General features: G+C 48.0%; 1 protein-coding gene across 3 annotated transcripts; it reads right to left on the reverse strand.

Moving 5' to 3' along the window:
• On the reverse strand, positions 1–25,675 carry UBE2D2 (ubiquitin conjugating enzyme E2 D2). Of its 3 annotated transcripts, none has more exons than XM_059483302.1 (7): positions 25,145–25,675; positions 16,604–16,667; positions 13,079–13,110; positions 12,911–12,988; positions 12,717–12,822; positions 3,184–3,277; positions 1–1,660 (listed from the first exon to the last, which is right to left on the reverse strand). In XM_059483302.1, the coding sequence occupies exons 1-7, from the start codon at positions 25,166–25,168 to the stop codon at positions 1,615–1,617; spliced, it is 444 nt and encodes a 147-aa protein (XP_059339285.1). In that variant the 5' UTR covers positions 25,169–25,675; the 3' UTR covers positions 1–1,614. The 3 variants fall into 3 exon arrangements, with proteins under 3 accessions (XP_059339285.1, XP_059339284.1, XP_059339286.1); XM_059483301.1 differs by lacking the exon at positions 25,145–25,675 and adding an exon at positions 24,388–24,524; XM_059483303.1 differs by lacking the exons at positions 1–1,660; positions 3,184–3,277; positions 25,145–25,675 and adding exons at positions 11,230–11,869; positions 24,388–24,558.
• Positions 25,676–27,978: the final 2,303 nt, after the last annotated feature.

Below are 27,978 nucleotides of genomic sequence, written 5' to 3' on the forward strand. Positions count from 1 at the left end.
TTTAGACCAAAAGCAGTGGACATTTATTCCTCGTTTGTGCAAGAGTGTCAAGATGCATTTGGGAATGGCTGGGACAGACCCTGTGGCTGGAGAGCCAGCGGCTCCAGCCTCTCCTGCCCGATGGCTTGGGTTACAATTCTACTAAGAGGAGATAAACTTGCAGACTCACCTACTGTCACACCAACGATGCTGGCAAATACACTTGTATACAAAGAAAAGTTTCAAACTACATTTTTTTTTCCACTAGATTCAAGTGAAGACTTTGTTCCAAAAAAAAAAAAAAGAAAAAAAAAAGACACATACAAGTACAATTTAAAACTGTATGAACATTTGCAAATGTTTAGTGCAAAGTAATTATGTAAAAGCTACATTTTATGAAAGTTTGTGCTGATGTGTTTGGTAGGTTTTTCTTTTTTTTACCCTTTTACATCCATTTTTTTAGTTACATAAGGTTTCACTTACCTACAGTACATATGCATTGTGTTAGGTCCCATGCAAGTGGGAGTAATACCATCAGGCTTTGTAAAATGTCACTCTGATTCGCATTTAGTAAACTGCTTATTTGGTTTAACAGTCAAGTTCCTGGCACACTACACATCCTGATTTCATCTAAGTGCTCAAGCTCCTGTTTGCCTCTTCAGGTGCCTTGTGTGATGCAAACCAAACTGCTTCACGACTTCAGCCCAAAAAGTTGTTTTTTTAGAGAAATCCACCGTTAGTTTAAGCCTGTAACAAACTGCTCTGAAAATTAAAAGCCTATTCACACAAAGTTATATGTAATGACTGTAGTAATCAGTTTATTACACAGATTAATTCATTCTTGAACGTACAAGCCCCAGGGGAGCAGTTGGGTCTTTAAATACACACAAGTTTTCTGTCATATGGATTTTTTTTTTTTTACCCTTACATCCAGAAAGACCTAAGCAGTTAAAAAACTTAAGAAAAATAAGAGCTATTAGCTAGGTATTAACTGAGAAACCACATACAAACCAAAAAAAGTATGAAGGAAGGGAGAGAGTTGAAACAAATCAACATCACTTGATGCACTAATAGCTCCAATCCATTTAAATGGTGACCGGTTAAACTTAGACCTTAAACACAGGATGTGGGTACAGTTTCTCATTGGTCATAACATTTACCTAAGGTGTAGGTCCTTCAGAATAAAATGAATACAGAAACAGCTTCAAGTTCTTCACCTTGCTTTTCATAACTATTATGAGTTTAAAAGGATTCCACTTAAAATCCTTCACGGATCAGCAACACTGTCCCTAGAAAATCTGAAAGCCACCAGAACTCTCCCCATTCATTCCCATTTGATTTCCCAATTTAACTCAGCAAGGAATGCTTTTAGGCTCACAAAGTTATGACTGAAGAACCAGCTTTTCACACACACACTTCTCTGCTAGGAGTCAATGTTGGTACGGGGAAATACAGTATTTCTAGTTTGTTGTTCCAAGTATGTACAACACGCAGCACTGCTGTATCAGGTAAACATGTGCACAGGGGAAGATGAGGCGTGGGCTCATAGAAAGCAGTCAAATGGAAATCAAAAGGACTTTCTCTTTCAGAGTTCCCCTATCTTTATTTGTAGAGGTTATCCAATAATTTCTTTAATTACATCGCATACTTCTGAGTCCATTCCCGAGCTATTCTGTTGTACCTGTATGTATAAAAAGAGGATTTATTTAACATGGCATCTGCACAGTATTTCAGCTCCAACACTCTAGTCTACACATGGCATGAAATCACAGTACTATTATCAGTTTGTAAAACTTAAGCAAAATTAAACATTAAGCAAACAAGGGAAACAAAAAAAGTCCACAGTGCTTAATGGAAAAGAAATATCTGGTGGTATTTACAACAGGAATGTGAGATCTGTGTGATTGGAGACACAAAATGGAGCCACAACAGGGCTGAGGGGAAAGGATTTTCAGGAAGGCTTTATCTGTGCCTCCCCCAGCCCCATTTGCTGTGTCCCTGGGGAAACTCTTACTGCAGGGTTTCACTTGGTCATTCTGGAAAACAGATTAACATGTTCCCCCATCTCCCGCTTCCCTGCAAAGTTAAGCCCAGTACCTGCCATCAACTCATCTGCTAAACCCCAACAGCCATTTCTTCCTACACATTTGGCTATTTTGATGGCTGTCAGGAGACACTGATTTGTCCATCAGAATATTTTTATTCTAAAGGGACAATATAACTTAATTCCCAAGAAATCTGTAGCTTTTGCACCCAAATACTCTTTACAGCCAGAGGAAGCTGAGGATACTTGTGTAAACAAAGCAGTTATGTGATTAACTGCACTGCTGAAAGCTTCTGACAACAGAAGGCAAGTTGTTCATGTTCTACAGAATTTGCAGAGTAAGACACAGCCTGAAGTTCCCTAGAGTTATGTACACCAAGTTGGTTTGGTGTTGGAATTTAGTCTGTAGACAAAGTTCTTTAGCTTAAACAATCTGACAACCCACTCCTAACTAACTCTCTCCTTCATATCACTGCTTAGAGACTGCCCAAGGAGCAAGTCCTCCTGTTTAAACCCAAAATTTATTTCCCTATTTTTGTAAAAAACAGGAAGGATTTCTGTTTATCTGCACACTTAAAAGTGCAGATATCATTGTGGATTGTGTCTCCAAATATGTGCTGCTGGTCTTGCAGCTCTCAAAACCAGGATGAATAAGCTTCTCTAATACTGCTCCTCAAGTATGCAGTAGAGGAAGCAAATTTTTGGACTATTTTCCCTTCCCTGCTCAGGTCTGGAAGGGAACAATGAGGCAGGAAGTCTTTACAATACTCATCTGTTAAAGTGCTTGTTAGCACTGAAATTTCTCTGGAAATATGTTTGCTGGAGAGTCCTCCTGCCCCACTTCTACACCACTGGTTCTTCCCTTGTGTTGTAGAGTAGAGGTAAAGCAGGGAGTTTGCTATTTCTTTGTATGACTCCCGAGCTGCCATGGAATATTCTCCCGTTGGAGTAACTTGCTCTCCCTCTGGTGGTTACATGGGATTAAAGCAGCTCAGACAGTGGTAAAAAAAAAAAACCCAACAAAATCTCCAAGAACACCACAGAGCTGTGATGTGCCTTTTTTCACTCTCACTCTTTTCCAAGAAGCAGTTCCTCTCAGTTCCCCTCCACAGTGTGGATCCTGCCCTGTCAAATCCCATGGCTTTGGTTTCCATACTCACTTTTCTCTATCTGTTTTGTAGATCCGTGCAATCTCAGGCACTAAAGGATCATCTGGATTGGGATCACACAACAGAGAACAGATGGACAAAAGTACTAAGGAGAGAAAAGAGACACTGAATTAGTTCCAGGACAGCTGAGGACACCTGCAGCAGTCAGCCCATGCACTTCCTTCCCCTCCAGCCAGTAGCATCAGCAGCATTTATTTAAGTTTGTCAGGAGCACCAATCCCAGGTAATTCAGCTGAGGGATTTTGAACAAACTCCTTTTACCAGTGAACTACACAACTTTCCACAAGCACAGTGTCACAGTGAGTAACCTCCTGGATAGGTCTGTCCAGCAGCAGCCTTAAACCACAAGGCAGAAGTGTTGTCCCTGAGCCTGGTACCTGAGAGTCCTCTGGGAAAACATCCTTGCTTTTGCACCCGAAATCCAACAGTTCCCTAAAGCAGCCACCTCACTGTTGGGTGACCTGGAGAAGCGTTAAGCAAAAGTCAAACAAAAGACAAGTCCAGCTGAAATGAAGGAAGCAAGGGCTGTTCACAGCTACTGAAGAATCACAGAATGGTTTGGGATGGAAGGGATCTTGAAGCTCATCATGTTCAAACTCCTGCCATGGGCAGGGGCACCTTCTACCAGCACAGGTTGCTCCAAGCCCCATCCAACCTGGGCCTGAAGATCTGTTTCAAAATAAGCTGGTCTTGCAGTGAATTGAGAGGCTTAATTATTTTCCAAGCATAAAGAAAGCTGAGATGGATTTAGTGTAGAACAGCATCCAAAATGACCCAAGAATGGCCAGGTCCTTGCAACTCAATGGATCACAGAGCCCCAGAATGTGAGTGTTTCACTGTAAATAGAATGGATGTATTCCAGAAGGCAGAGTGACAACCCTCACCCATACAAGGAGCCAGGACACTGCTGCAAAGCCACAAATAGCACTTGGACATTCCTACACTCACTGCACAGGAGCAGGCAGGAAGTTCTAAGCAAACATATTGGGACAACACTACACCAGGCATGGCAGGGACATCTTGCCCCACTCCTGAAAATGCCAAACATTCCCTTCTCTCAGCCTGTTTGGATCAAACAGTGCCACTCCATATGTCCCTTCACCAATTGCAGCAAAGCAGTTGTCACAGTGCAGCCTCCAGGCAAGGTGCAGATGACAAGAGTGAGGAGTTTGAAGACACTAAACACGAATCTGCTCCAATTCCCATCACTTGCAGGAGGCAGAGCTATCTATGAAAAATGAAAGGAAACAGCATGCAGCCCATAAAAACAACAAAGCCTCTAAGATAGGTTAAAAGGGCCACAAAACAGAGATCACAGAATGGCTTGGAATGGAAGGCCCTTGAAAGTCCATTTCATTCCACCCCCCTGTCATGGCAGGGACACCTTCCACCAGCCCAGGGTGCTCCAAGCCCTGTCCAGCCTGGCCTTGGACACTTCCAGGGATGGGGCAGCCACAGCTGCTCTGGGCACCCTGTGCCAGGGCCTCACCACACTCCAGAGAGAAGATGGAAACAGGTTTGATACTCAGCTTTTTTTTCAAGTGGGACAAGAGTGAAAGCTTCCCTTAGGTGTGAACTGCACAAGTTGCTCAGTGTTGTGAGCACCAAGAACCCACTTGGTTCAGTATTCCCACCTGTTTCTGTAGACCCTTCACTAAGGAATTACCAATTCCCAGTTCAAAGCTGCTAAAACAAGTTTGATAATAAACCAGTCTTGGTTTGGGAGAACATATTTCTGCTTCTAGAAAAAGGAGCAAACCTCTTCTCCCTTTCCCCAGTTTTTCACAGTGCACTTGTGAGAGTGAAGAGCTTCATCATTCTCCACCATCAACTGAGAGAGGGCTGATGTACTGAGCTCCCTCTCAGCTCAGAGTGTGCAGGAGCTCTGCAGAACCACTGCTGCTGCCCTGCTGTCCCTCAGCAAGGCAGCACACTCAGCACCTGTAGCACATGTCCAGCACCAGTTCTTTTCCCCCATAAATCAAGTGAAGGCCATGTTAGTTTTCAATGGGAACATCTCTGCCACCCCACACTGCTCAGTCAGTGCAGTTTGAACACAGCTGTTTCTCCAGCAGTTTTCCTGTAGCTCATTTCTTTCTGTCAGACTCCACTGCTCTGGTCACTGAAGTTTCTCCAGCTGCAGGATGAGCAAGGCAGCTCCAATCTGTCCCCTGCCCTCACCAGAAGAGGCAGGAAATCCAATCAAAACTTTTCTGGTCAACTGTTGTAACTACTCCCTCAAGTTTTATCTCATCACAGTCCTTTCAAACCCCAAGGACTTTTTTGAACACAGTGGCTCAGCCTTCATCAGCAGAACCACGCTGCAGGTCTGTGCACTGCTCTCTGCCCACCCTCACACCCTTCTCCTAACACTCAGCAGTTCACTTTTCAGTACCACCCCAAAAACATAGAATAAAAATGGACACAATCATTTGGCTTCAAGCTGCACTGCCACATTCAGCTGCTTTGATTTATTTTTCTAAGTCTTCATTATTCCAAATTATTCTAATTACACTCACTCTTGCTGGTGACTTCACATCATTCACCTTTTCTCTGTACAGCCTCAGCAAAAAAAAGCACTTTTAACTAAACTGGTTTAATTTTAATATCCTGATATTTGTCCAAAATCAATCCTGCAAGTTTCTCCCAAGGCTTTCCACTAGAACACTGCACATGATGTTTTAGACCAACATACAGAAAAATCCCTTGGAAAAGGCACCACCTCAAAGTTTCAAGTGCAAGGGGAAAGGAGAAGGAACCCTTACAGATGTCAGCTGTGTACCAGAGTTCTTTGATGCATCAGATATTGAGTTAAACCAACACCATGGAATAAGAGATTCACCAGGCCCCCTCCCTCTGCCATGAACTAGTACTGCAATGAATTCCACAGCAAAACCTTGACATTTTCTAGTCAAATGACTACAACATTACTATCAGACAGTAAAAAGAGAATTCTCCAAAAATTTGGAGCCACAGAATCAGGTTGAATAATTACCCAAGGCAGGTAAGTGACACTTCACACCTGAACATGCTGCATGGCCATGGGCAAAGCATTATCAGCTTGGCAGAATCCCTTCAAGTCCCTCACTGGCAGGGATGTACCTCAAATGTGCACTCTTTGAATTCAAGCCTGGATTCTTCTCAGTAATGGCAAAATAAATTTTCCTTGCCATTGACTCAGGGGATTCATCCCTTGAAATAACTCTGTACAGAATTATTTCTCATAACTCTTAGCTGTCAGAGCTGTCCAGCCACTAAGCAACTTAAACCACTGTCACTTTTAAGCTCCTTTTCACTTGGAAATTGGTTTTGCTTTGTTTTATTTCACCACCCAGGCAGCCTACTGACCTCCAACCCTTCAACTGCACTCCCCATCTATCTCTGCAGACAACAGAGAGAATTTACTCTTCCTGCTGCCATGGACTGGCACAGGCTCCTCAACACCAAGGAGCTGGGAGAACCAAACTCTTCAAGCAGAAGGGCTGCTAACAAAGTGCTTCTGGAAAATGGGCTCAGCTTCCCCACAGAGCAATGACAGAAATGTATTCTCCCGAGGCACAATGATCACTGAACACTTAAGACTGCTTGAGTACCATGCAAAACAAGCCCAGCAGTGTAACACTGCACAACTGAGATCCAGGTTCACTGCAAGACTTTCCTTACAAAGCATGTAACACTGAAATTCATGGGCAATGTCTCTCTGTGCAGAAAATCGTGCCACTGACAGCTTGTTAACATGACCAGCTCCAGTTCCTCCCTGCACAGTCCACCTCAGCAGCTGCCCTGTGCTCTCACACCAAGGTCAGCCCACCACCCTCCATGGGAACTGCACCTTCCTGGCTCTGCCCCAGCTCCCACTGAGCAGATGTGGATGCAAATTCCACAGGTAAATGTCATGGCTGGGTTCCCTCTGCTATGAGCAGCTCAGGCATTAGTCAGGACAATCCAGGGTGTCAGCTCTCCACAAGTCCTTCCAGCAGTGCAGAACACAATTTAAAGCCCATCTGGCTACTGGAACATCCAAATTTAGGTGTGTTAAAGCTCCTGGAACTCAGAGATGAAGACACTCTTAAAAGCAGCTGATCCTCATCTTCCAAAACACAAACCCCAAATCACTGACTTTGTCTGCAAAGCCTGACTGGTCTGACACCCACCACTCCAGTCACAATCCTGCTGCTTAAATCCAGCTGGAATTGCAAACAAACTTGCTCCAGTAAAGCACTCATCCATGGGGCACTTCAGAGTGAGGAAAAGCAGCTGAGGAGCCATGGAATCTCCAGCTGAATTCACAGGAGGGAGATAAATGGCACTTGTATTTCCAAAGAAATGAACTCCCCAGAAGAAACAGCTGGTGTGTTCTGATCCAAATGCTGTTTGGTGCAGTTACTGCTCTCCAAAAGGAGCCAGTTTAGAATCCATCTAGGAGTAAAGGTCCATCTCTAAGCAGGCAGAGACTGCACCAACAAAGTGTTTGCTACAGCACCAAGAGGGTGCTGAGATGGTTGCTGTGCATGCCAGGCTGTCAGGACAGCAGGTGACACTCAGCTCTCCTGTCAGGCTGCAGTGACACCAGAGTGTCAGGAGCACCTGATCATGGGAAAGCTCAGGCAGTGACACAGAGCAGGTGGATAAAACATCAGTCCCTGGCCATCATGAGTTCACAGCAAAGGCAGCAGTCCATCCCACCTGCTCTGTCCTGGGGAATGACAAACACTGTGCCAGGGCTTCCCAAGGAAAGTGATTTGTCCTCTCCTGGAGAGCAGGCCTTGGGCTCTGGCAGCCAGTGCTGTGCTTCTGGCCCAGCCCAGCTTGTGAGTGTAAAAGCAACCATTTGTCAGCTCAGGTTTGACTGAGCCTGGTAGGCTGGGAGACAACTCTGCCAGCAGAAATGGGAGCTCTGGGCATGCCAGGCTGCTGAGGAATTCTTAATTCCATTCTGAAGGGTTTATTAGCTGTCCTGCTTCTCTCACTAGCAAGGGCTCCTTTGTTCATCATCAGCCTGGCAGCCTCCACATCAAGTTCACTGCTACTTCCATCTCTGCTCCTTACAGGAGTCAGGTTTTTCCCTATTTTTGGAGAAACTGGTTTTAAGTTTCAGGCCCCAAACCCTTCAAACTTGAGGCCTGTAGTTATCTAAGCTTTATCAGTACTGACAGATGTTAAGCTTGCAGCATTCAGCGCTGGGAACACCACTGAGCAACAGGTTCAAATGCCTGGTTCTTGACTGTGAACAGGAAAGATGCATCCAAATAAATGAAAGGAACTCTGGCCTCTGCTTGAGTTAAATCCTGTTTCTTAACCACAACCCCATTTCCAACTCCTCCAGCCATCTTCCCCAGCCTTACAGGAAGTGTACCTTTAAATCTGAGCAGTTTAAACTTCTGCCTTCAAAGCAACTTGCATTCCTGCTAAGTCAGTTCAACAATTTCTGGTGACAAAAGAAGAAAAGTTAAGCATTGCCAAGTGTATCCCAGACTGGTTGAGGCTGGAAGGGACCTCAGGAGATCATCTTGTCTCAAGCACAGCCACCTAAGACATAAGACAGGCTGTCCATGACAATGTCCAGGGGTTTTGGAGTATCTCTGAGGTGGGACAGCCCACAGCCTCCCAAGGCAAGCTGTGCTGGTGCTCAGCATCCTCACAGTAAAACTACATCAAGTGTTTCCTGCTGTTCAGAGACCCTCCTGTGCTTCAGCTTGTGCCCAGTGCCTCTTGTCCTGTCACTGGGCACCACTGAGAAGAGTCTGGCTCTGACATCCTCCCTTCAAGTATTTACAGACACTGCTAAGATCCCCCTGAAGCTCCTCTTCTCCAGGGTGAACAGCCCTGGCTCTCAGCCTGTCCTCACAAGGGGAGATGCCCCAGTCCCTCCATGGCAATCCTGGCCCCTCACTGGGCTCTCTCCAGTACATCCACACTGGGCAATGCTCCAGGCACAGCTTCAGCAGCACCCAACAGAGGGACAGGATCTCAGCCCTGCTGGCACCACTCCTAGCACAGCCCTCTCTGGGGCAAGGACAGCTCCTGGGAAGCTGCACAAGTGGCTCAGTTAGAGTTGTGAGAGTTGAAACAAAAGTGGGCATTTCCCTCAGAATCCCATGGAGATTGACCCCTGCTCTGTGACAAAGCCACCTCAGTTATGTGGGTAAAGCTGCAATGGGCAAACTGAAAGCCAAGATGATCGGAACCCAACTTCTTGATTTTGAAAATGGCACTGAAAATGTCCAATTCAATCTCTCAGTACTGTTACTTCCAGCAAGTCTCAGTGAAGTGATTCATGAAGAGCAACATCACAGAAATCCTCACTGCACCAGGCATGGAGGTCTGGACAGTGGGAGCTGAAGTCCTGCATGAATGAGGCTGAGGTTACCACTGCCCTCCCAGGCAGGGCACACTCACACAGGCCCCCTGATTTATTCCTTACAAAGCATGGGGACAAGTGGGACAACACAGCAGATCAGTCCAACCTTTACTGCACAAGTGCTTCAGTTCAGGATTAACTCTTGCACAGCCACTTGCCAAATTCAAGAGAAAGAGTGTCTTCCCCCTCACCAAAATGGCTGAGAATAGCTGCAATAATGTTAAAACACTTCATATTCTCCTGTTTCAGGCAATAGGGATTCTTATTTATGCAGATTTGGAGATAATGTTTTAAATTTAAGCCTACACATTCTGCCTAAGCCTTGGAGTTCAAATTACCCACCACGGTGTGGTTAAGAGGGAATTTTGAGGTTATTTATTCTCCAGTATGTATTCTTGAGGGAACACTGAGTTCAGAATTACTAATATAAGCAAGTCAGCTGTTGTACTGAGACAGTCACTGCTGTTCTCCCAAGTTTTAACAATTGTAGGAGGGACAGAACAAAACCCCAAAATGCCAATCACTTCTATCATAACCACAATTTTTATTAAATTGCTTACAGAGGGCTGGCTCCAGTGTGTGAGGAGTCAAGACCTCTAACTTTACCACTGAACTGGAATGATTAAGTAGCACTGATATGATTTTGCAGGCTTTCCACCAGAAAGTGGCACTTCTAACCCACAGGAAGTCAATGCACAGCCCTTCCCCTCTCTCCTTGCAGGTTAAGGTGAAAAACATCTTCATGTACCACACATCAACTGTGAGCTGCTGATAGTGCTGCCTCCCAGCTGCCTCAGGAGGGAGCTGTGCATGATAAGCTCTTTCCTACAAGGACTGTTTCTACTCTTCCCAGATTTCTCAATCAGTAAGAAATACATTTTTTCATAGCTGTGCTCTCTGCTTACAGATTTTAAATTCAAACAGCTTGCTCCCAGTAGCATCCAATTTAAAGGGTGACACAATTTAGGAAACACTCTCAGAAATCTACACTACAAATAATGAATTGATGCTTTGGAAGAGGTATGAGCTTAATGGTGAATGTTCTAAGTCTTATTATCCACCTCAAATTACCTAAACCCAACAATTTTTTCTGCTAACAACACATGCATTCTTTGATAAGGCTGATGAGTTAATAGAAAGCTGGAACATCCCTGAAGTCTGTCACAACACACTCTAATCTGACTGAACACAAGATTTCAACCCCAAAAGACCCAAATTGCCTTTGTAGACTTTATTTCCATTTGTTCAAGATGGGAACACTTCCCCTAAGTATCACTCTCTGCTTCTGAAATCTGCCTTTTGACAGGGCATCCTTGTGATTCTGAGGCAAGTATTCCTATAAAGCCACCCCTAGGAATTGGCTTTGTTGTTTTAATTCCTTCAGTAAATGCAGCCCAAGGGAGCTGGGACAAGGTTTTCTCCCAGGTTAGAGCAGTGTGGATGCTGTGCCGTGTGCAGCAGTGTGGGCATTCAGCTGAACTGCTCAGCAATGAGAAATGATCAGCACTCAGAGCCCCCTAAACCCAGGAGGGAGAAGGGCACTGCAAGGGGCAGGAGCACAGAACAGCCACCCTGAGCCCATGGCTTATTGCAGCTGAGTCACAAGGATATAGTCTGAAAAGGATAAGACAAAAAAAAAAAGAGTTCAAAGCAGAAGACAGAGGGAGATTGAGATGTTAAAGCATATTGCAAATGTATTTGGGCAGTAAAATTAACACTAGGATGTATTTTCTGAGTGATTAAAACTGACAGCCTGGAGCAGCCTCTTAAATTCTTGCCCCATCTTCTCCCAATTGTCCTAATTCCAATCTATCTTGCAGTATTTTCAATCATGCTGTCTATCACCCCACCACCCATCTGGTCACTTCAGATTCCCTACCACAATACAGCATTTTCTCCAGTTAAGCAGCAATTAAATCAAACCAGACCAGACATCAGTGCTTGGGGCTAATTTGGTGCTTCTAAAAGCAGCCAGTACCGACTGAGAGCACTTGTAAGGAAACTGCAGCAACCTGACAATCATTTTTTCTTCATTGACACCATTTTTTCAGTTCTTTCAAGACTTTGAGCCTTGTGCCCAAGCAGATTCACTTCTGCCAAGAGACAAGGAGTAACTGGTTTGGCTTTCCATCTGCTTCTGCAAATGCCTTTAGGTGGTCAGAGAAGGTGGGAACTTCTGTGGGCTCAGGGAAAGGCAGACAGTGCTGATGTCCACGGGATGTACCAGGATCACCTGTCTGAACCACAAAGTGCCTGGGAACATCACATGTAGCTGGAGAGAAGGACAGGCAACAGGAGAGCCTCAGAGCAGGGACACTGTGAAGGACAATGTAATCAATGTGACAACTGCAGCATTTGATTACAAGGACAGTCTGAAGCTGCAGAACAGAAGGGTCAAGACATGATCATGCACAGGGTAGACTCCAAATATTCCTAAATAGCCATGGCTACACCTACAAGCTTGATCTAGTTTGTAAATCTACAGTTTCAATAGCAAAAAAAAAAAACACCAAAAAACAGCCTGTGTCTTCTTTCAAGATGTTTAAAGCCTCCTATTTATATTAAATATGAATCCTGCTTTACCAGGCAAAGGCTAAATTCCAGTGCCCCACAAGCTAACACAGTTCACAGGGACCAAGATGCTCTTAGCTAATTATTTTAGATTGTTCATTCTAAGCAAGTTTTAACCATGTTTCAGTAGTCCACACTGGAAGTTCTGTTAAAAAATTACCAACATGGAGTTCTGATGCTCCCTTGAAAGAGAAATTCTTTTTAATATGACAAAGAATTAGCAACTTTTTAAAAGCCACAGCTTCTCCCTTACATATTTTACTCTGGGCATATCTCAAACATTAAAGTCTTCCACTGTCACACATTAGTTTTATTTTATATCCATTTATATCTATTTTGAGCTGAAGTGTTCTGAGGTGAGGTGGCAGGAGTATGTACTCAGGGTAGTAAGACTTATCTGATCCACTGGCAAAGCTGAGGAGTCTCCCCATGGGCACAGGGAAGCTGGATGTGCTGAGCATGCCATGCTCCATGGAGAGTCACAGGACAGTGCCCACAGAAATGGTGGATTCCAGCAGGAATGCAGCAGTTTTTACATCCCAAATCAGTACTTCATTTTAGCAGAGTAAAATGAAATAAGCATTGGAGGTACCTTTTGAAATAGTTAGTGCTGGGGACCACTGTGATCGTAGAATATCAAGACAAATGCTGCCATTACTGTTAATATTTGGATGATAGATTCTTGTTGTAAATGCAACCTGCAAAAGAAGGAAAATTTCAGTGTAGGCTCACAAATATACATCACACCACATGGTAAAGGACAGATTTATGGCAGAAGCCACTCACCTTAGGTGGTTTGAAGGGATAATCTGTCGGGAAGTGAATTGTCAAGAAAAATACTCCACCTTGATAGGGACTGTCGTTCTGTTAATGAAAAAGAATCATTGCAGCTTCAGGAGTTTCTACAAGACCACCAGTCAAAAAAGCCATGAACATCAATTCTCTCATACTTACTGGTCCCATTATTGTAGCTTGCCAATGGAACACTGAAAAAGAGAGAGATTTACTTCAGTTTGGAGAAGCTCAAGTAATGATCTACTTTCTTCCAGACAAAGCAGCACAGAGAAGAAAAGTCTATTTTAAAAACAAAGCTTTGTGAAAGGCTGCAGGGAAGTGAGCCAAGGAATTAAAGAGATATAGAGTGAAGCCCTCACTCCAGGACTCCTGTGGTACCACACACATGTCCTGCAAAAAATCCCATGACAATAAAAATCTACAACTTTTCAGGCTCAAAATTGTGAGTTTAAACTTTGTAATTTCTGATGAATCATAATCCATGACTGCCCTGTTCAAGCCAGCTCCAGCATGAACTCACAGCTGCTCTCCTACTCAGACTGTGACACACAGAGGGGAAGGCCAGGCTCTGTGTGAACCAAACTAGTGGTGTCCTCACAACATTCAAGCATCATCTCCAGAGGCCCCAAGATTTCACTAAAGCAGCAGAAAGAACTGTCCTAAGAGAATGCAGGAATGATAGTCTGCCCATCCTTGGAGCAGGATGTGCCAGGACACACTCCAGGTTAAATGGACAGAGGTCAATCCTCACTTGTATGCACCTGCCCAAGAGAACTTTCACCTGCTAACACAGGATCTGTGAAGAATGTGGCTGTGCTGGGAAGGAAAACAGTGAAAGCTGATAAATCTACAGGAGGCACAGTGGGGAGCTCTCAGGGTTCCTGTGTCTCCACAGGCTTCAGTGCCTGTGCAAAGAGCACCAGCCTAGGAAATGATTTGTGAACTAACACTATGGAAGCTTCCCTGAGCATGGATGTCACCTGCACAGCACCTTCAGAACTGGGAGTTGTAGATGAAGCCAGGAAAGAAGGGAGTCTCCAAGAGAGGAGCTGAAGGCACATGGAAGTGTCTGTGCCTCAGTGGCACCTGGTGGCCCCAGCTGTCAGGACTGCCTGGCCAAAAGCAGGAGTGGAACTACCTGTTCTCATCCAGCACAGGCAGCTTTTAATTACACAGGGTACAGGCACTACAGCTCAGAATGATCTCATACAAGGAAGGAGGAAAAAAGTAGAGTGGGAGTAGCTCTGCAAGGCCAGGGGAGAAGACTGTTGGGTTGGAACAGGTTTGTTTTAATCTACTCCTACATTTCTACAGGAATGTGTAACTTTCTATACACTTCAGCACTGCTGAGTAGCTCAGAAATGATTCAGAAAGACCTTAGCAGCTCATTTTTTCCTTTTAAAAAGGATACCTGAGCTTAGAGTTCTCAGCTCTAACAGAGAGAGAATTTCACTAATTAAATATTCACTCTCTCAGGAGCCTGGCTTTGGGAAACTCTGCATCCAATGAAAAATTAGGAAATCAAGACAGCAGCTCACATGTAGCATTCACCCATCTTCAAGGGGTTCAGTTTCCCAGGAGCCCCCTGTCACCTGCAGCAGGACAGGGAGAAACATGGGAGGGGAGGACAAAGGGGCAGCAGAAATCCCACAGGGAATTGCAGCCAATCCCAAAAAAAACCAGTAAAAATCTCACAGGTCCTGATGAGATTCACTGTGGGTGCTCTGCAGTCACCACTGAAAAGAGAACCTCAACCAACTATTTTCTTAAACCAAACAAAACCCCAGAAATAAAAACATATCCACAGGCAATCTCAACTTTTGGAAAGCTAAAAGGGAGGTTTGGGTTTCCTCCCACTCAATGCCCACCCCCGACTTGGCTGCTTGTTTAACCTAAGCTTTAAATCCTGGTAACATCCAGGACAAGTGTGGTGAATGCAGAGATGGATTTGTCACACAGAACTTATTCCAACTGATTCTTTGCTTTGCAATCAGCCAAACAGAGGTGTTTACAAAGGCAGGGGCTGTTGGCTATCCGTGGGTAAGCACAGGTACATGGTGGAAAAGGCTGAGCCACTGGAGGCACACCATCATCCAGTCCCCAGCACATTTCCAAAACACAGGCCAGAGGTGGGTAGAAGAAAGCTAAAACTTCATTGCCAGGAAAATCCAATTCCTACAGACAAGGCAGAACAGCCCTTCACTTTCTGAGGTCCATGAACCCCAGGGATGAGAAGCTCAGAGCTGGGGACAGTTTGTATCAGCTGGAACAGCCACAGGACAGCACTCTGCCAGCACAGCATGTCCTGAACTCTGGGAAACGTTGTTCTAACAAGGCAGCTGCAGCAGACCTGGAGCACAGGGACCTGGGAGAAGGCACCTTTCTGTTGCTGCCACTGCTATCCTCTTACACACATCCCAACTGTGGCTCTCAAGAACAAAAGGCTTTCATTAGAGGTCTTTCAGAAAGGTGGCACCAGGAGAACTGAATAGTACTTTACAGCTTTCTGTATCAGTAGTAACTTTCCATTCTCAGTCTTCACCAACTTCACTTACCACCTCCTCTGCCAGACAATCCTCATCACCTTTGATAAGGGTTTGGAAAACACAAAGTGGTTTATCATGGCACAAATCACACTTGCTAATTTAAGGGAATAAAAGCCTCTGACTGGCTCTCCATCTTAGTCATTTCTTGTCTATGAAACTACAAACCTCTTTGAAACACTATTTGGAAAACAGAAATAGGTTGTGAAGTAACTACTGCTAAACACCCTCAAAACCAAGCTGGGCTTCCACTCATCTGAAAGAGCTGCTGAACAGGAACATTCCCACTAATTTCAGTATTTTCACCCTCAGGTTTCAAGTGCTTTTTTTAAATGTAGCCCTACATTTCTACAGGAATGTGTAACACTCTGTACACTTCAGCACTGCTGTGTAGCTCAGAAATGATTCAGAAAGATCTTGGCAGCATTTTTTCATTTTAGAAAGGATACCTGAGAGCTCTCAGCACAGACAAGGAGGGTTTCCCTGCTTCCCTCTCTCAGGAGCATGGATGCTTTGCTGACATCACTTGTCAGACCACACTGCACAGCAAACTCAGTGTGTGCTGTTCAGGGGGCACTGCAGTCACAGCTGCCAAGGGTCCTCTAGGAGCCTTTTCCACTGGCAGAGCTGCTACAGGAAAGGATGTGAGCACAGAACAGAGCAACAACTCCCAGTCACTCCCCAGACCTGAACAGCAAGGCCAGGAAGATTGTCTGAGGCTGTCCCTTACACAGCACCTGGCAGGGCATGCTGACTTGAGCCCAGTTTCCAGACACCATGTACAGTTTAGATATCTGAGTTCAGAAGGCTGTGGGCAGCTGCTTGCTGGTTAGACCACAGATCTACTGAGGTTTCCTAACACCATCCCCCAGGAGAATTCCAGAACAGTTAATTTCAAAGGCATAATTTAAGATGTGCATTGAGTTGCCTAATCAATAGAGTGGGAATAAGGAAATTATTTCCCACAAGGAAAGTGTAAGAGATACAGAAGAGCAGCAAATTTAAGATCAGGAGGTGAAGTATTATCTAGCACTCTAAACAGAAGGATTCTCCTTGCTGAGGAACTGGACATCCCATTTCAGAAGGAAAAGGAGAACCATGGCAGAGGACAGGCAGGTGCTTGCAGAGAGCAGATACTCACTGTCATCCCCGACAGGCCCTGCTGAACACTGTGCTGGAGGATCACGTGCCAGGTCGTTCAACTCCTAAAAAACAGGAAGAGTTTGTTTCACTTCATTTCAAAAACAACCATGTCATTGCTCAAAGGCTGCTAGGGGCACTCTGGCAGCACCACAGAAATAATAACCAGGACTCTGGGAAGTCAAGTTGTGTCTTAAACCCAGGAGACAGAGCTGGCAGAGGCCTCAGTGACCTGTCCAGCTCCAGAGCCCTGAGTCACAGCAATCCTCAGGTCACAGGGGCTGCCTGCACTGGCGCCAAGCATTGCAAGGTTCTGCATCTTCCACCAGCCCAGGTCACTGAGAGATAAGATGGCCTCAATCCAACAACTCTCAGTGTCAGCCTTATTTTATTCCCTCAGTTGTAACAGTTCCAGTGATCCAGTTTATCACCTCCACAGCCAGCCTGCAGCACACACAGCTCCCACAACCTGGGGCTGTTTCACCTCCACGTGTGCACATCAGTGACCATTGCTGCAATGGAATAAAACACAAGGCAGGCATACCCACACACCTCACTGAAATCCCCACTTTTCAGTGCCTGTGCCAGTCAAATTCTCCTCTGAAGAAATTCTATGATGAGTCTGAACAGGGTGAGTAACTCACAGTACACCTGAACTATATTATTTTGCTTCAGTTTGAAGGAAAATTTCAGCACAGTTCAGAGTTACTGTTACCAGTAATTCACACCAGCCATTTGCTCAGGAAGTGGATGTTTGGTGGAAAGTGCAAACAGAGTAAAACTTTGAAGTCAAACTTTACCTGCTCCATTTCTGGCTCAGTCACTGATCTGCTTTGCATGATAGGCCTGAACATATCACCATTTTTGTCTGTGAACTCACTCTAGAAGGCTGAACACACACCAGATAAGGACTACAACTATTATCTAGTGCACAGGAAACACTCCCATGCTGTCCCTGGTCCTTTGTGTGTTCAGCTTTTCACCTCCCAGAACAGTCCAAACTGGAGTCTCCATACCAGGCTTTTGGCAGACAAAACATGTAAGTACAATGATTAAGACAAGCTGATTGCAGGAATGGAAGAAAATTTGCCATCTAATGGCCTTTTGTTATTCACAGGCAGTGATTAAGCTTTTGAACAGATGATCTCTGGGAGTTTCAGCTTCTACTTCCCAGGAACTGGGAGGCCACCACTAACCAAACCTACAAGGCACAAATGCTGCCTCACATCAAACACTGAAATCTCTGGATTTCCCCCTCCAGATGCAGAGCCTCAGTAAATCTCACAGGCCCTGGCACACACACACACGTTTGGGTTTTGCCCTCAGCAGCTTCCAGAGAGCCCTGCTGGAAGCATCCTTGACTTGAACCAGTCTATGGAAGCTTTTCCAGTGCTCCTGCTGGGCTTTTTCCACTTGGTGTTCAGCATGGACATGGACAGGAGCAGACACTGAGCATGCAGCACCTGCTGGAGAGCCTTCTCCCTCCTGGAGGGGGAGAGAGCATCTCCAAGTGTCCTCCAAAGGCACAAAGCTCTTTGGAGTTGCTTCATCACCACCAGGGCAGCACAGGAATGTGCAGAAACCTCCACACACCTTCCTCAGGGGCACAGTAGTCATGGCCACCAATAATGAACTGAGTCTACATACAACAGGCAGGAAAACTTCAAAACAGCAATGACAGCAATGTTCCTACTCTGTCTAAAGGTGTGGAGTACAGTCCATTTCCAAACAACACTGGATTCTGATTTTCTCAAAAAAAAAAAAAAAAAAATTAATGCTATTGTATTCAAACCCACAAACTCACAATTGAAAAAAACAAAAAAACAAAACAAAACCTCCTTAGCATTTCTCATCCCATTTTATGCATCAATACTCTATCTACATCCACATGACCCAGAAGGTACAAAATCCATGGTTTCCATGCATGACCACAACGACATTTATGAACACACTTCCCTGCTATAAAAGGGAACATCAGCTTGGGCACCCATTTTACCAGTTAGTAGAATGAATACACAGCTCCCCCTACATCCTGCTGCCCAAAAGCACCAACCACTTCAAACTGCACATAACAGAGGGACCACAAGGTAACTCCCCAGGAGCCACAGAGGCAGCAGTGGTCAGGTAGCAGCAGCTTCTCATCAAAATACTATTTCATTCTCTACATATTCAGTCAAAGAGAGATTTCTGAGTTTTCTGAAGCCCTGGGTATTATCTCAGTAGAAAGTGATGACTTACAACAACCACTTGTACCACTTGTCTCAGTGACAAGGTGGCATTTCAGGTTCTGCTCCATAAATTCATAGAGTGAAACATCACAGATTAAAAGGTCTATGTAAAAACCAGTGTGTAAGTTCCTTGTGCTTAAAAAAGTATTGCATCAACTCTCAATTCAAGCCCTTGCAGCACAAAACTTCCCAAATTTTGTAGAAGAGCTTGGAGAATGAGTTCAGCTCCTCCCCTTCACCCCTCAAGACTCTGGAGTGCAGGCACCAGCTGCTTCTGCCTACAGGAGAGGCAAACACAGCCCTGGATTTCCTGGCAGGGCACAGATAAGCCATGCCATGCCCTTCCAGCTGCTCTAACCCTCCCTGTACACCTGCAGAGCCCAGGAGCAGGAAAGGAGCAGCTCATGACAGAGAGGAGCAGCCCCAGCTGCTGCACAGAGCCAGGCCCAGAGGCTGCTCTGCCTTCTGCAGGCTCCTGGGCAGCTCCTGAGGTATCATGAGCATGACAGCAGAGCCAGCAAGGTCCTGCCTTCCAGCTGCTGCTGAGGGACCCTGAGAAGCAGCTGGTTTCTGTAACTCAGAACAAATGACTCTGGAGTTCCATAAAACTGGAACTCAGGGAGGATTCAGTTACAGTCTGGTACCACCTACAGCCTGAATGCACTGGGTCCCAGCTGCCAAGCCCAGTGTTTTCCCCTGTGAAGTCTTGCTGGTCCATGAGCAAGACTGACCTTGACCACACTGACATTAAGCCAAAACTTGAAAAAAGCCATAGCAGTTTCCACTCAGGCAGTTTTTGATCCTTAAGCACATGCAGGTTTTGCTTCAGGAATTTACAAGCAGCCTTTAGATCAAGTTCCAGTTTGAGTTACTCAGCTCCCAGGGCTGCCTCACCCTGAGCTGGCTTTCCAGCTGAAGGCATCTTACAGAATTTTAAGCTTCTGTCATCTCCCCTAAGGAAAATACCCCTGGGGCTGGGCCCACTGGATCCTACCATTAACCTGACCCATCTCACAACTCTTAATGAGTCCTTTAGCAAAAATGAGGAAGTGGAAGAACATCACAAAGCAAGGTTCAAGGTGTCCTGCCTGAAGGCCAAGTTGAACAAAACTACTACCATTAAATCCACACAGGACATACCCTAAAAGCTACAAAAATCTCACAAGAAACTGACATTTAGGCTCCAAAACCCAATTTAATTATGATCTTAAGTTCCCAACATGGGAACATGGGCCAATCCCTACTCAGGGGGTTGCAGGAAAGCATTTTAAGGAAGATGGAATGTAGCTGTGCTTCCCAAGCCATGACAGGCATCAGCTGCCAGCGAGCCTTGAGGCTCACAGGTTCAGCAGTGCCACCAGCCAGGCTCAGCCCCACACACCCTCAGCCCAACCCTCCTCCTGTTCTGCTTCCAGGAGTGGCACAGTGCCTTTAAACCATACCTCAATGCAGGCATCCACAAACTGCACAAGAAGCTCCCAAAAAACTCAAACACAAATGGTTTAAGTCCTATAAGTTTAACCCTGCACATGTTTCAAGTTATAATTATCAACTCCAAAGACATTTGTTAGTGAAGTTCCAATTTACTCCTCTAGACAACAAATCCTCCCCAGCCCAACACACTCCTGGTAAAACCTGCTCTGGCCAAAAGATAAGACTGATTTTAAGGATTAAGTTAATGCTAATACAGCCTTCAGTGAGAATAACCAACATAACTGGCAACATCAAGAAGTTAATCAGGTAAGTAAAAAGCCAGTATGCTTTTTTTTTATTTTTTTTTAACTTTACTAAGCCTTGGGATACAGCAGAGCTCCTCAAATCCACTCCAACACACTGTATGTATTCCTCTGGATTATCCAAAGTCCTCTTAGCTTGAACTCCATGGGCTTTCCACTCTGCCCCAGTCTGAGCTGTTTTCACATTGTACTTTACTGAGAGACCACATTAGCTTGATTGTAAACCTAATTTCTGCCTCAGGTTGCTGCTGGAAGTGAAATAAGGTTTTCATTTGCCTTTAGCAAGTTTATTTGCCTGAAGCCCCCGAACCCTTCAGCAACAGGCAGTGTAGGGAGATGTTACAAAATCCTGACTTATGTAACCAAAAAGGAACTCGTAGCCACTTTAGCCATGAATTGTTCCCAGCTCCCAACAGAGTAAAGCCAAGCAATGGGAATGAGGGCCAAAGTCAAACTGATCACACCCTGCCTCACCTCAGGAGCACAGCTCAGAGGAGCTGCCAGCTGCCTGGGCAGGGCCAGCAGGGCAGGAGGGTGGGAAGGGCCTGTGCCCCTTCCCTGGGCCAGCAGCACCTCCCTGCCAGGTGCCAGAGCTGTGCCAGAGGCATTTCCCTCAGCTCTGCCCTCCACCTGCCCAGCAGCCCTGGGCACGAGGCAGTGTCACCACGTGCACCAAGGTCACACCAATAATTCCCTGCAGTGTCCATAGGTGCTCTCCCACCCACAGGGCTGTCACCCCAGAGTATCTGCCACTACAAATCACTGAAGCATTTTAATCTTTTCAACAAAAACTGCTTTTGCAATGCTTGAAGCTGCTCAGATCCCCCAACTCTGACTCCTCACAAGACTCTGCATGAGAAATCATGAAACACAGCTACAGCCGAAGTACATGTTATAAACAAGCTCTGATCTAACTGTCACCTTTCTTTTTTGATTTTTTTTTTTCCAAAGCCTGAACAGGAAGAAGACCAAAGCAATGTGTAACTTCCTCCTGGTGTAGAATGTGAGTATCAAAACACCTCTCTAGCTACCAGAAGCTGCACAGCATTCTCTGTACACAAGCTCTCCAACACAGATGGGCTGTGCTGGCAGCTCCACGCTCGCAGCGAGGGGCCCAGCGGAAGAACCCAGTTGCTCCCACTGGCTGCTGAACAGAACTGGCAGCACAGAAATGACACCAGCTCAGCTCAGCACAGGTACACAGACACAGCTCTGCCCACCAAGGCTGCTCTGCACCCTTTCCTCACACATCCCACCCACAGGCACTGCTCCTTTGGGCAGAATGATGCCTGAGCATCTCTGGACTGCAGGACTACAGCTACACAGGAACAGCACTGTGGAATTCAGTTTAACTTCCTATTTTTTGTGCCTATACATTATAAGCAGTAGTAATCACCAATTCCTCTGCTACAGAAAGTGTTTTACTTGAGCAGGGCTGGAGCACAGCTGCTGCTTTCCCTTCCCCCTCACCCGCCCATCACACAGGGGAACCCTGCAAGACAATGAGCCAACCTTTTCCTTGCTTTCCATTCAAAGAACTCAAACGGTGCCCTAGTTATCCACTCAGAGGTATTGCATTCCCTAAAGATCAGCAACACAGATGGGCATGTGCCTGAACCCAAAGGGTTTTGGCTTAAACCTTAAAATGGAAGGCCCTCCTGTACATCCCTCCCATCCTGCCCTTGGATTGCTTCACACTGCTTTTAAATAAAATCTAGAATCTAGATTCTATCTGGAATAAAAGAGACCATTTTTACATATATATAAAAATACCAATTCAATTACTGGACAGGAAGGACTCACCCTGGCAGTATTGCTTACACTTGTCACAAGGAAAGATTTCAAGTTTCAGACCCATGATCCAATAAAAGCACCCAAACAAGAATTTGGAGCCTCAGTGCCCGAAATACTGTGGTGAGTAACACAGGCAGCAATCTGAGAGCAGGTCTCACCCAGCCTGAGCTCTTTTGGAGCATCTGCTTAGAGAACAGCTGCTGCTGTGTGCACACATGTTACCCCAGCCCGAGCCTCTGCACAATCCCCAGAGCAACTGTGCCAGCAGTGACAGACTGGGACGGGCCCTGCAGGCTCCTGGGCTGCCTCACACCCCAGCAGCAACCCGGGCTCGCTGCTCGTTCTGCCCCCTCCCAGCCGAGTTCAACATCCAAGAGGCCATTTCAGGTAACACTGTATCAAACCTTCACTCTTGGGATTTTCTCCTCTCCAAGTTCTCAGTCCTGTGTTATCCGAGGACACAAAAAAATTTGACAAATCTCATGGAAAGCCTTTGTGGTTCAGTAAAAACCCCAACTGCCAAGAGCAAGAGCCAGTGGCCAGACTGAGCCTTGCACACTGATATACCATGACTGATTAACACCCTTAAAAAAAAGCCAAAGCAGCACTTTTCTCTGCCATCGTGTCTCTGTGCTCCAGTCCACTGGGATTATTCCTTCCTACTCAATCCACACTCTGCCACAAGCTGCAGCAGCAAAGGTCACAACCTGGCTGTCCCCTCGTTATCGTGACAGGGACGGCCATGCACCCTCCCAGAGCCCACAACAAGGCGGAGATGACGATAGGAGCGCTCTGCAGGGGGTTTAAAATAGCCCGAGCGAGTGTAAACAGCCAGCCATGATCACCGAGGCACTTACACCGAGACACCCACAGCAGCTCCCAGGGCTCCCTCAGCCTGCAGCTTCACGCCCATCCAACTTCCCAAGCAGCTGGGCTGCTACAACAGCACATTTATTTCCCTCCCCATTCCTGTTTGTGGAAATGCTGCCTCCAGCCCCAGCATCTCCCTCTCCTCCACAGCCACCACACTCACTACACTGAAACTCTCTTTGCAGAGCTCACACAGAACTGCTTTGGTGATGCTCTTGCTACTTCCCAAGGCTTTGAAGAGTCTCACAGCCCTACACAGTCCCCATTATCTCTCAGGGTTCTTTATTTTTGAAAAGCAGCATGAGGAGTCAGTCCACAAGCACCCAACGCTAACAAAGACTCTACACATCCAGCTTTCCTCCTGTCACAAACCAGCCTGGAAATGCAAGTGCTCTCAGATCCCGACTCCTGACCCTCAGCATGCACGGAACTACAACCAGGCAGCTTTCCTGACTTACCTCACCCAGGATTCACCCTCCCCACACAGCCCTGCACTGCCTATGCATGCCCAGCCCCCCACAGCCACATTTACCCTGTTCAGCATCCACTGCTGTCTCCCAGGCCTGTGAACCCACTGCTGAGGAGTAAGAGCTCTTCCAAAGCACCTGTGGGCCCACAAACACTCTGAAGAGTCCTCACAATGCCCTGAGGACCGCTAAAGTAAGGGACAGAACACAGAGAAGCAAGACTCAGCTGGAACAAAACTTCCTTATGTAACTCACTACCAGATCCAGAGCTGGAAAATCCAACAGTCTAAAATCACACTCCAAACACTACTTATTCCACAAGTATAAGTAAGGCTTCAAGCTCTCTTCCATTTTCTTCTCCACCTGAGCTTTAACCTGATCAGTAGGACACATGAAGCTTCACAAAGCCTCCAAGGTAACCTACAACCAAAGCAGAGATGTTAACACAGACCCAACACTACACACAAAACCAGACAGGGCTACAGAGTGAGCTGTGAGGTGGTGGGTTTACAGCTGGTTCTAGGTAAAAAATAATTTACATAGTGATCAAGAGGAGAAACACTATGGAAGGGCTGTTTGCTACACCTGAACCTTGTACAGACTCCAAACTGACAGCTACACGTTTTGCAGGGAGAAGGATACCAACTCCCTGCCTGAGTCACCAAGGCAATACAAGTGGACTGCAATTACCGTCGAGGGTTTTTTTCCTGGTAAACGACACTGATGATCAAGCAAACACTGTCCTAAGCGGGCCATGGACTGGGCAGCAGTGTTTTTCCAAAAAGCCAAGACACGGAGCAAGGCGCACCTCCCGCTCCAGGAGAAGGCAAGCTCGCAGCTTTCCCTACAAGCCTGCGGGATGACTCAGGCTGTAGAACAGCGCTGGCTCCATTAAAAGAGCACAGCACGCTGCTGTGTGACAGCTTTACTGCGCTCAGCTGCCCGGCACCGGGATCCTTGTCGCTGCCGGAGGAGGGAGAGGAGCCCTTGGCCACGGGGCCCCGAGCGGAGCCACGCCGGAACTTGCAGCGCGGGCCACGCTGCGCTCCTCGGGGCGCCTTCCTGCGGCCGGGCCGGGCCGGGCCCCCGCGGAGCCGCAGCAGCTGCCGGGGCCGCCGCCGCCACCTCCGGCCCGGCCCCGCCGCCGGCGCCCCCTCGCGGCCCCGGCCCGGGGGCCACGTTGCTCCGGAGGGGCCCGGCCGCGGTGCAGCCCCGCGGGCAGGCCCGGCCCGGCCCCCCTCGAACAAAGCGGCCGCGGCCCCCGGGAGCGGCCCCAGCGCTGCCGCCCGGCCCGAGCCCCGCGGGGGGGAACCCGGGCGGGCCCGGCCCGGCCCGGCTCGGCCTGCCCGCCCCCCCCCACTGCAGGCCCGGGGCCGGGCCGGGTTATATAAGGCGAACGGGCCGGGGGGAGCGGGGCCGTGCGGGGCCGGGCCGGTTCGGCCCTTACCTTGTGGATTCTCTTCAGCGCCATTGTGTGCGCGAGGCGGCGGCAGGAGGGGCGCGGGCGGAGGGAGGGGGCGGCCCGCGGGACTATTTGCGAGGGGAGGGGGGGAGGAGGAGGAGCGCGGAGGTGGCGGCTGCGCGGGGAGGGGACGGGGAGGGACGAAGCGAGCGGAGGGGCGGGAGGGGACCGGGGCCCCCCGGGGCGGCGGGGCCGGGGCCTGGCCGGTGTCGGGCGGTGGCGGCCGCGGGCTCAGCGCTTCCGCAGCTTCTCCGTTCCCTCCGCCGCCGCCGCTTTATGCGCTGCCTCCGCGCCGTCCGCAGCGGATCACTCCGCCGCGCCGCCGCCGCCGCCGCTGCCCCCGGGCACCGCTCCGGTTCCCGGGGCGGAGACACCGCCGTGGCGGGGAGGGGAAGGAAGGGAGAGGCCGGGACAGGAGCGGCGGGAGGAGGAGGAGGAGGAGCGGGAGGGGGAGGAGAGGGCGGGGAGCTGCGGGGACTATTTGTCGTGCCGGCCGCCGTGCGGAACTCTCCAGAAGGGGGAGGGGGAGCGCGCGGAAGGATACGGCGGCGGCGTGAGAGAGCGCGCACGCGAGGCGGCCGCCGCGGCGCGTGACGCCACAGCGCGTTCTCTCGCGAGAAGACGGGACGGGAAAAAGTCCCGGCCGGGCCGGGGCCGAGACTGAGGGGACGGGATCGGCCTGAGGGGACCGAATGGGCCTGAGGGGACCGAATGGGCCTGAGACCCCGCCAGCCCCGGCCCCGGCTGGAGTTCTCCACATGTGGCCCCTTGTGGAGCTGCCTGTCCCCATCGCGGAGGCCCCCAAGCCCTGTCCCGGGCAGGCCCCGAGCGCATTGGGGACGGTCAGAGCCCTCCTGGAGCACTTGAGGGGCTGCAGCGGTGACTGGCTTGTCCTGATGGAGCCTCTGGGCCTTGGGTGGCCCTGGGAAGCACAACTCACGTTAAATGGCGCTGAAACACCGCTGGTGACACTGTCCCTGCTCCTTCCTGTGCCCAGGTGGGGTGGGGGTCCCTGGTGCTGCCTCTGTTCTCATGCTGACTTTGCTGCCAGCCTTCTGTGAGATTCAGCCTTTCTGGAGGCTGTAGCAGAGTGTGTATTTTGAATTAATTTCTTCTCCCTCCAGATTTGTTACAGAGAAAATAAACCAAAAATTGATTAAAATGGCTTTCTGAGTGGGTTTGGTTTTGGTTGTTTTGAGGTTTTTGCAACTACTTTGGTTCTTTTTGTGGCCTCCTGCTCTTTTCTTTCACTTTCCTTTCTTTCCTTTTCATTTTGGGCACTCCTTGATTGCCAGTTCCAGACAAGCCAGCACAGCTCATTGATCCGATGGCAAGGGAACACACCCTTCATCCTGGCCGCTGGGAAGGCTCAGACACTAATCCCAAGCACTCCTGGCTGCTAAAGCCAATGCTGGGTTGAGGTAAAACTGTAAAACTGCTTTTCTTCCAGCATTTTCTGCTTTCCTTTTGTATGGCCCAGCCAATGCCTGATCCCCATGACTGGAAGTGAATCCCAGATTCCTTCTGTGGGAGATGCTCCTGTGGGCCCTGAGGCCCCTGCCTCAAACCTGGCTAGGCACACATCGTGTTCCAGGGCACAACAGGCTTCCCACCCCTTGGGAACATCTCTGCAACCTTTTCCTGTTTGTGAGGCAGTTTTCCAAGTCAGCCAAGATGAAAGTAACATTTTCTAGCATTCACAGGAGAAGTGTTGGGTTTTGTGCCCAGGAGGAGGTAGAAAAGTGGTTTGGTTGTGGTTCTGGTGCAAGGATTTAAAGGAATAGAAACTTCCCAGCCAAGCTGGTTAAATCTAGTTATTCCAGGTTTTTATAACTTATGAGGCCTTGGTTAGAGGGTGCAAAAAAGTCACTAAAAGAGGAGAGACACAACTGGGAAAGGAGAAACTTCCAATGTTGGGCAAGATTCAAAGAAAAGTGAAAACTCCCAGAAAAAAAGGACCAGGAGCAGCCTCTGTGCCAAAGGTGCTCTGCCCAGCAGCACCACCCCAGTCATGGAATCATGGAATGGTTTGGTTGGAAGGGACTGGAGGCCCATGTTCCAATGCCAGCCTGTGACAGCTCCAAAATGAGTAAAAATGGTTTTTCCACCCAATATGTAAGCGGGGAATCAGTGCCACAGGACCCTGCAGGTGCTGGCAGCTGACAGAAATCACAGATTGATCCACTGACATCTATTCAATTCAAACTCTATTTCTCCTGGGAAGGTTCTGGTGCTCCAAAAGAAGCAGAACCTCAGTGGGCGAGGGGCGTGCAGGGATGGAGGGAGGCTCCATTCTGCCACCAGGACTTGAAAGTCATCATTGCTGAGGGCTCCAGGCTGGGGTCAGAGTGAGGCAAAGCAGCTGCCAGGCTGGGCACATCCCTGGGAAGGGAGAACATCCCTGGGAAGGGAAGGCTGCACATCCCTGGGAAGGGAAGGGAAGGGAAGGGAAGGGAAGGGAAGGGAAGGGAAGGGAAGGGAAGGGAAGGGAAGGGAAGGGAAGGGAAGGGAAGGGAAGGGAAGGGAAGGGAAGGGAAGGGAAGGGAAGGGAAGGGAAGGGAAGGGAAGGGAAGGGAAGGGAAGGGAAGGGAGCACATTCCTGTGAAGGGAAGGCTGCACATCCCTGGGAAGGCTGCACATCCCTGGGAAGGGAAGGGAAGGGAGCACATCCCTGGGAAGGGAAGGCTGCACATCCCTATATGGGCTCTGTGAGCCAATGTCTGAATCTGGGGGCCAAAGGGGAAATTCCCAAATCCTCGGGCCAGGACATCTCCCTGGCCACCTTGGGTGCCACCTCCTTTGTCCCACAGCTGAGTGCT

The sequence above is a fragment of the Ammospiza nelsoni genome, chromosome 16, assembly GCF_027579445.1.
Source record: "Ammospiza nelsoni isolate bAmmNel1 chromosome 16, bAmmNel1.pri, whole genome shotgun sequence".
In the NCBI taxonomy this organism is placed as follows: domain Eukaryota; kingdom Metazoa; phylum Chordata; class Aves; order Passeriformes; family Passerellidae; genus Ammospiza; species Ammospiza nelsoni.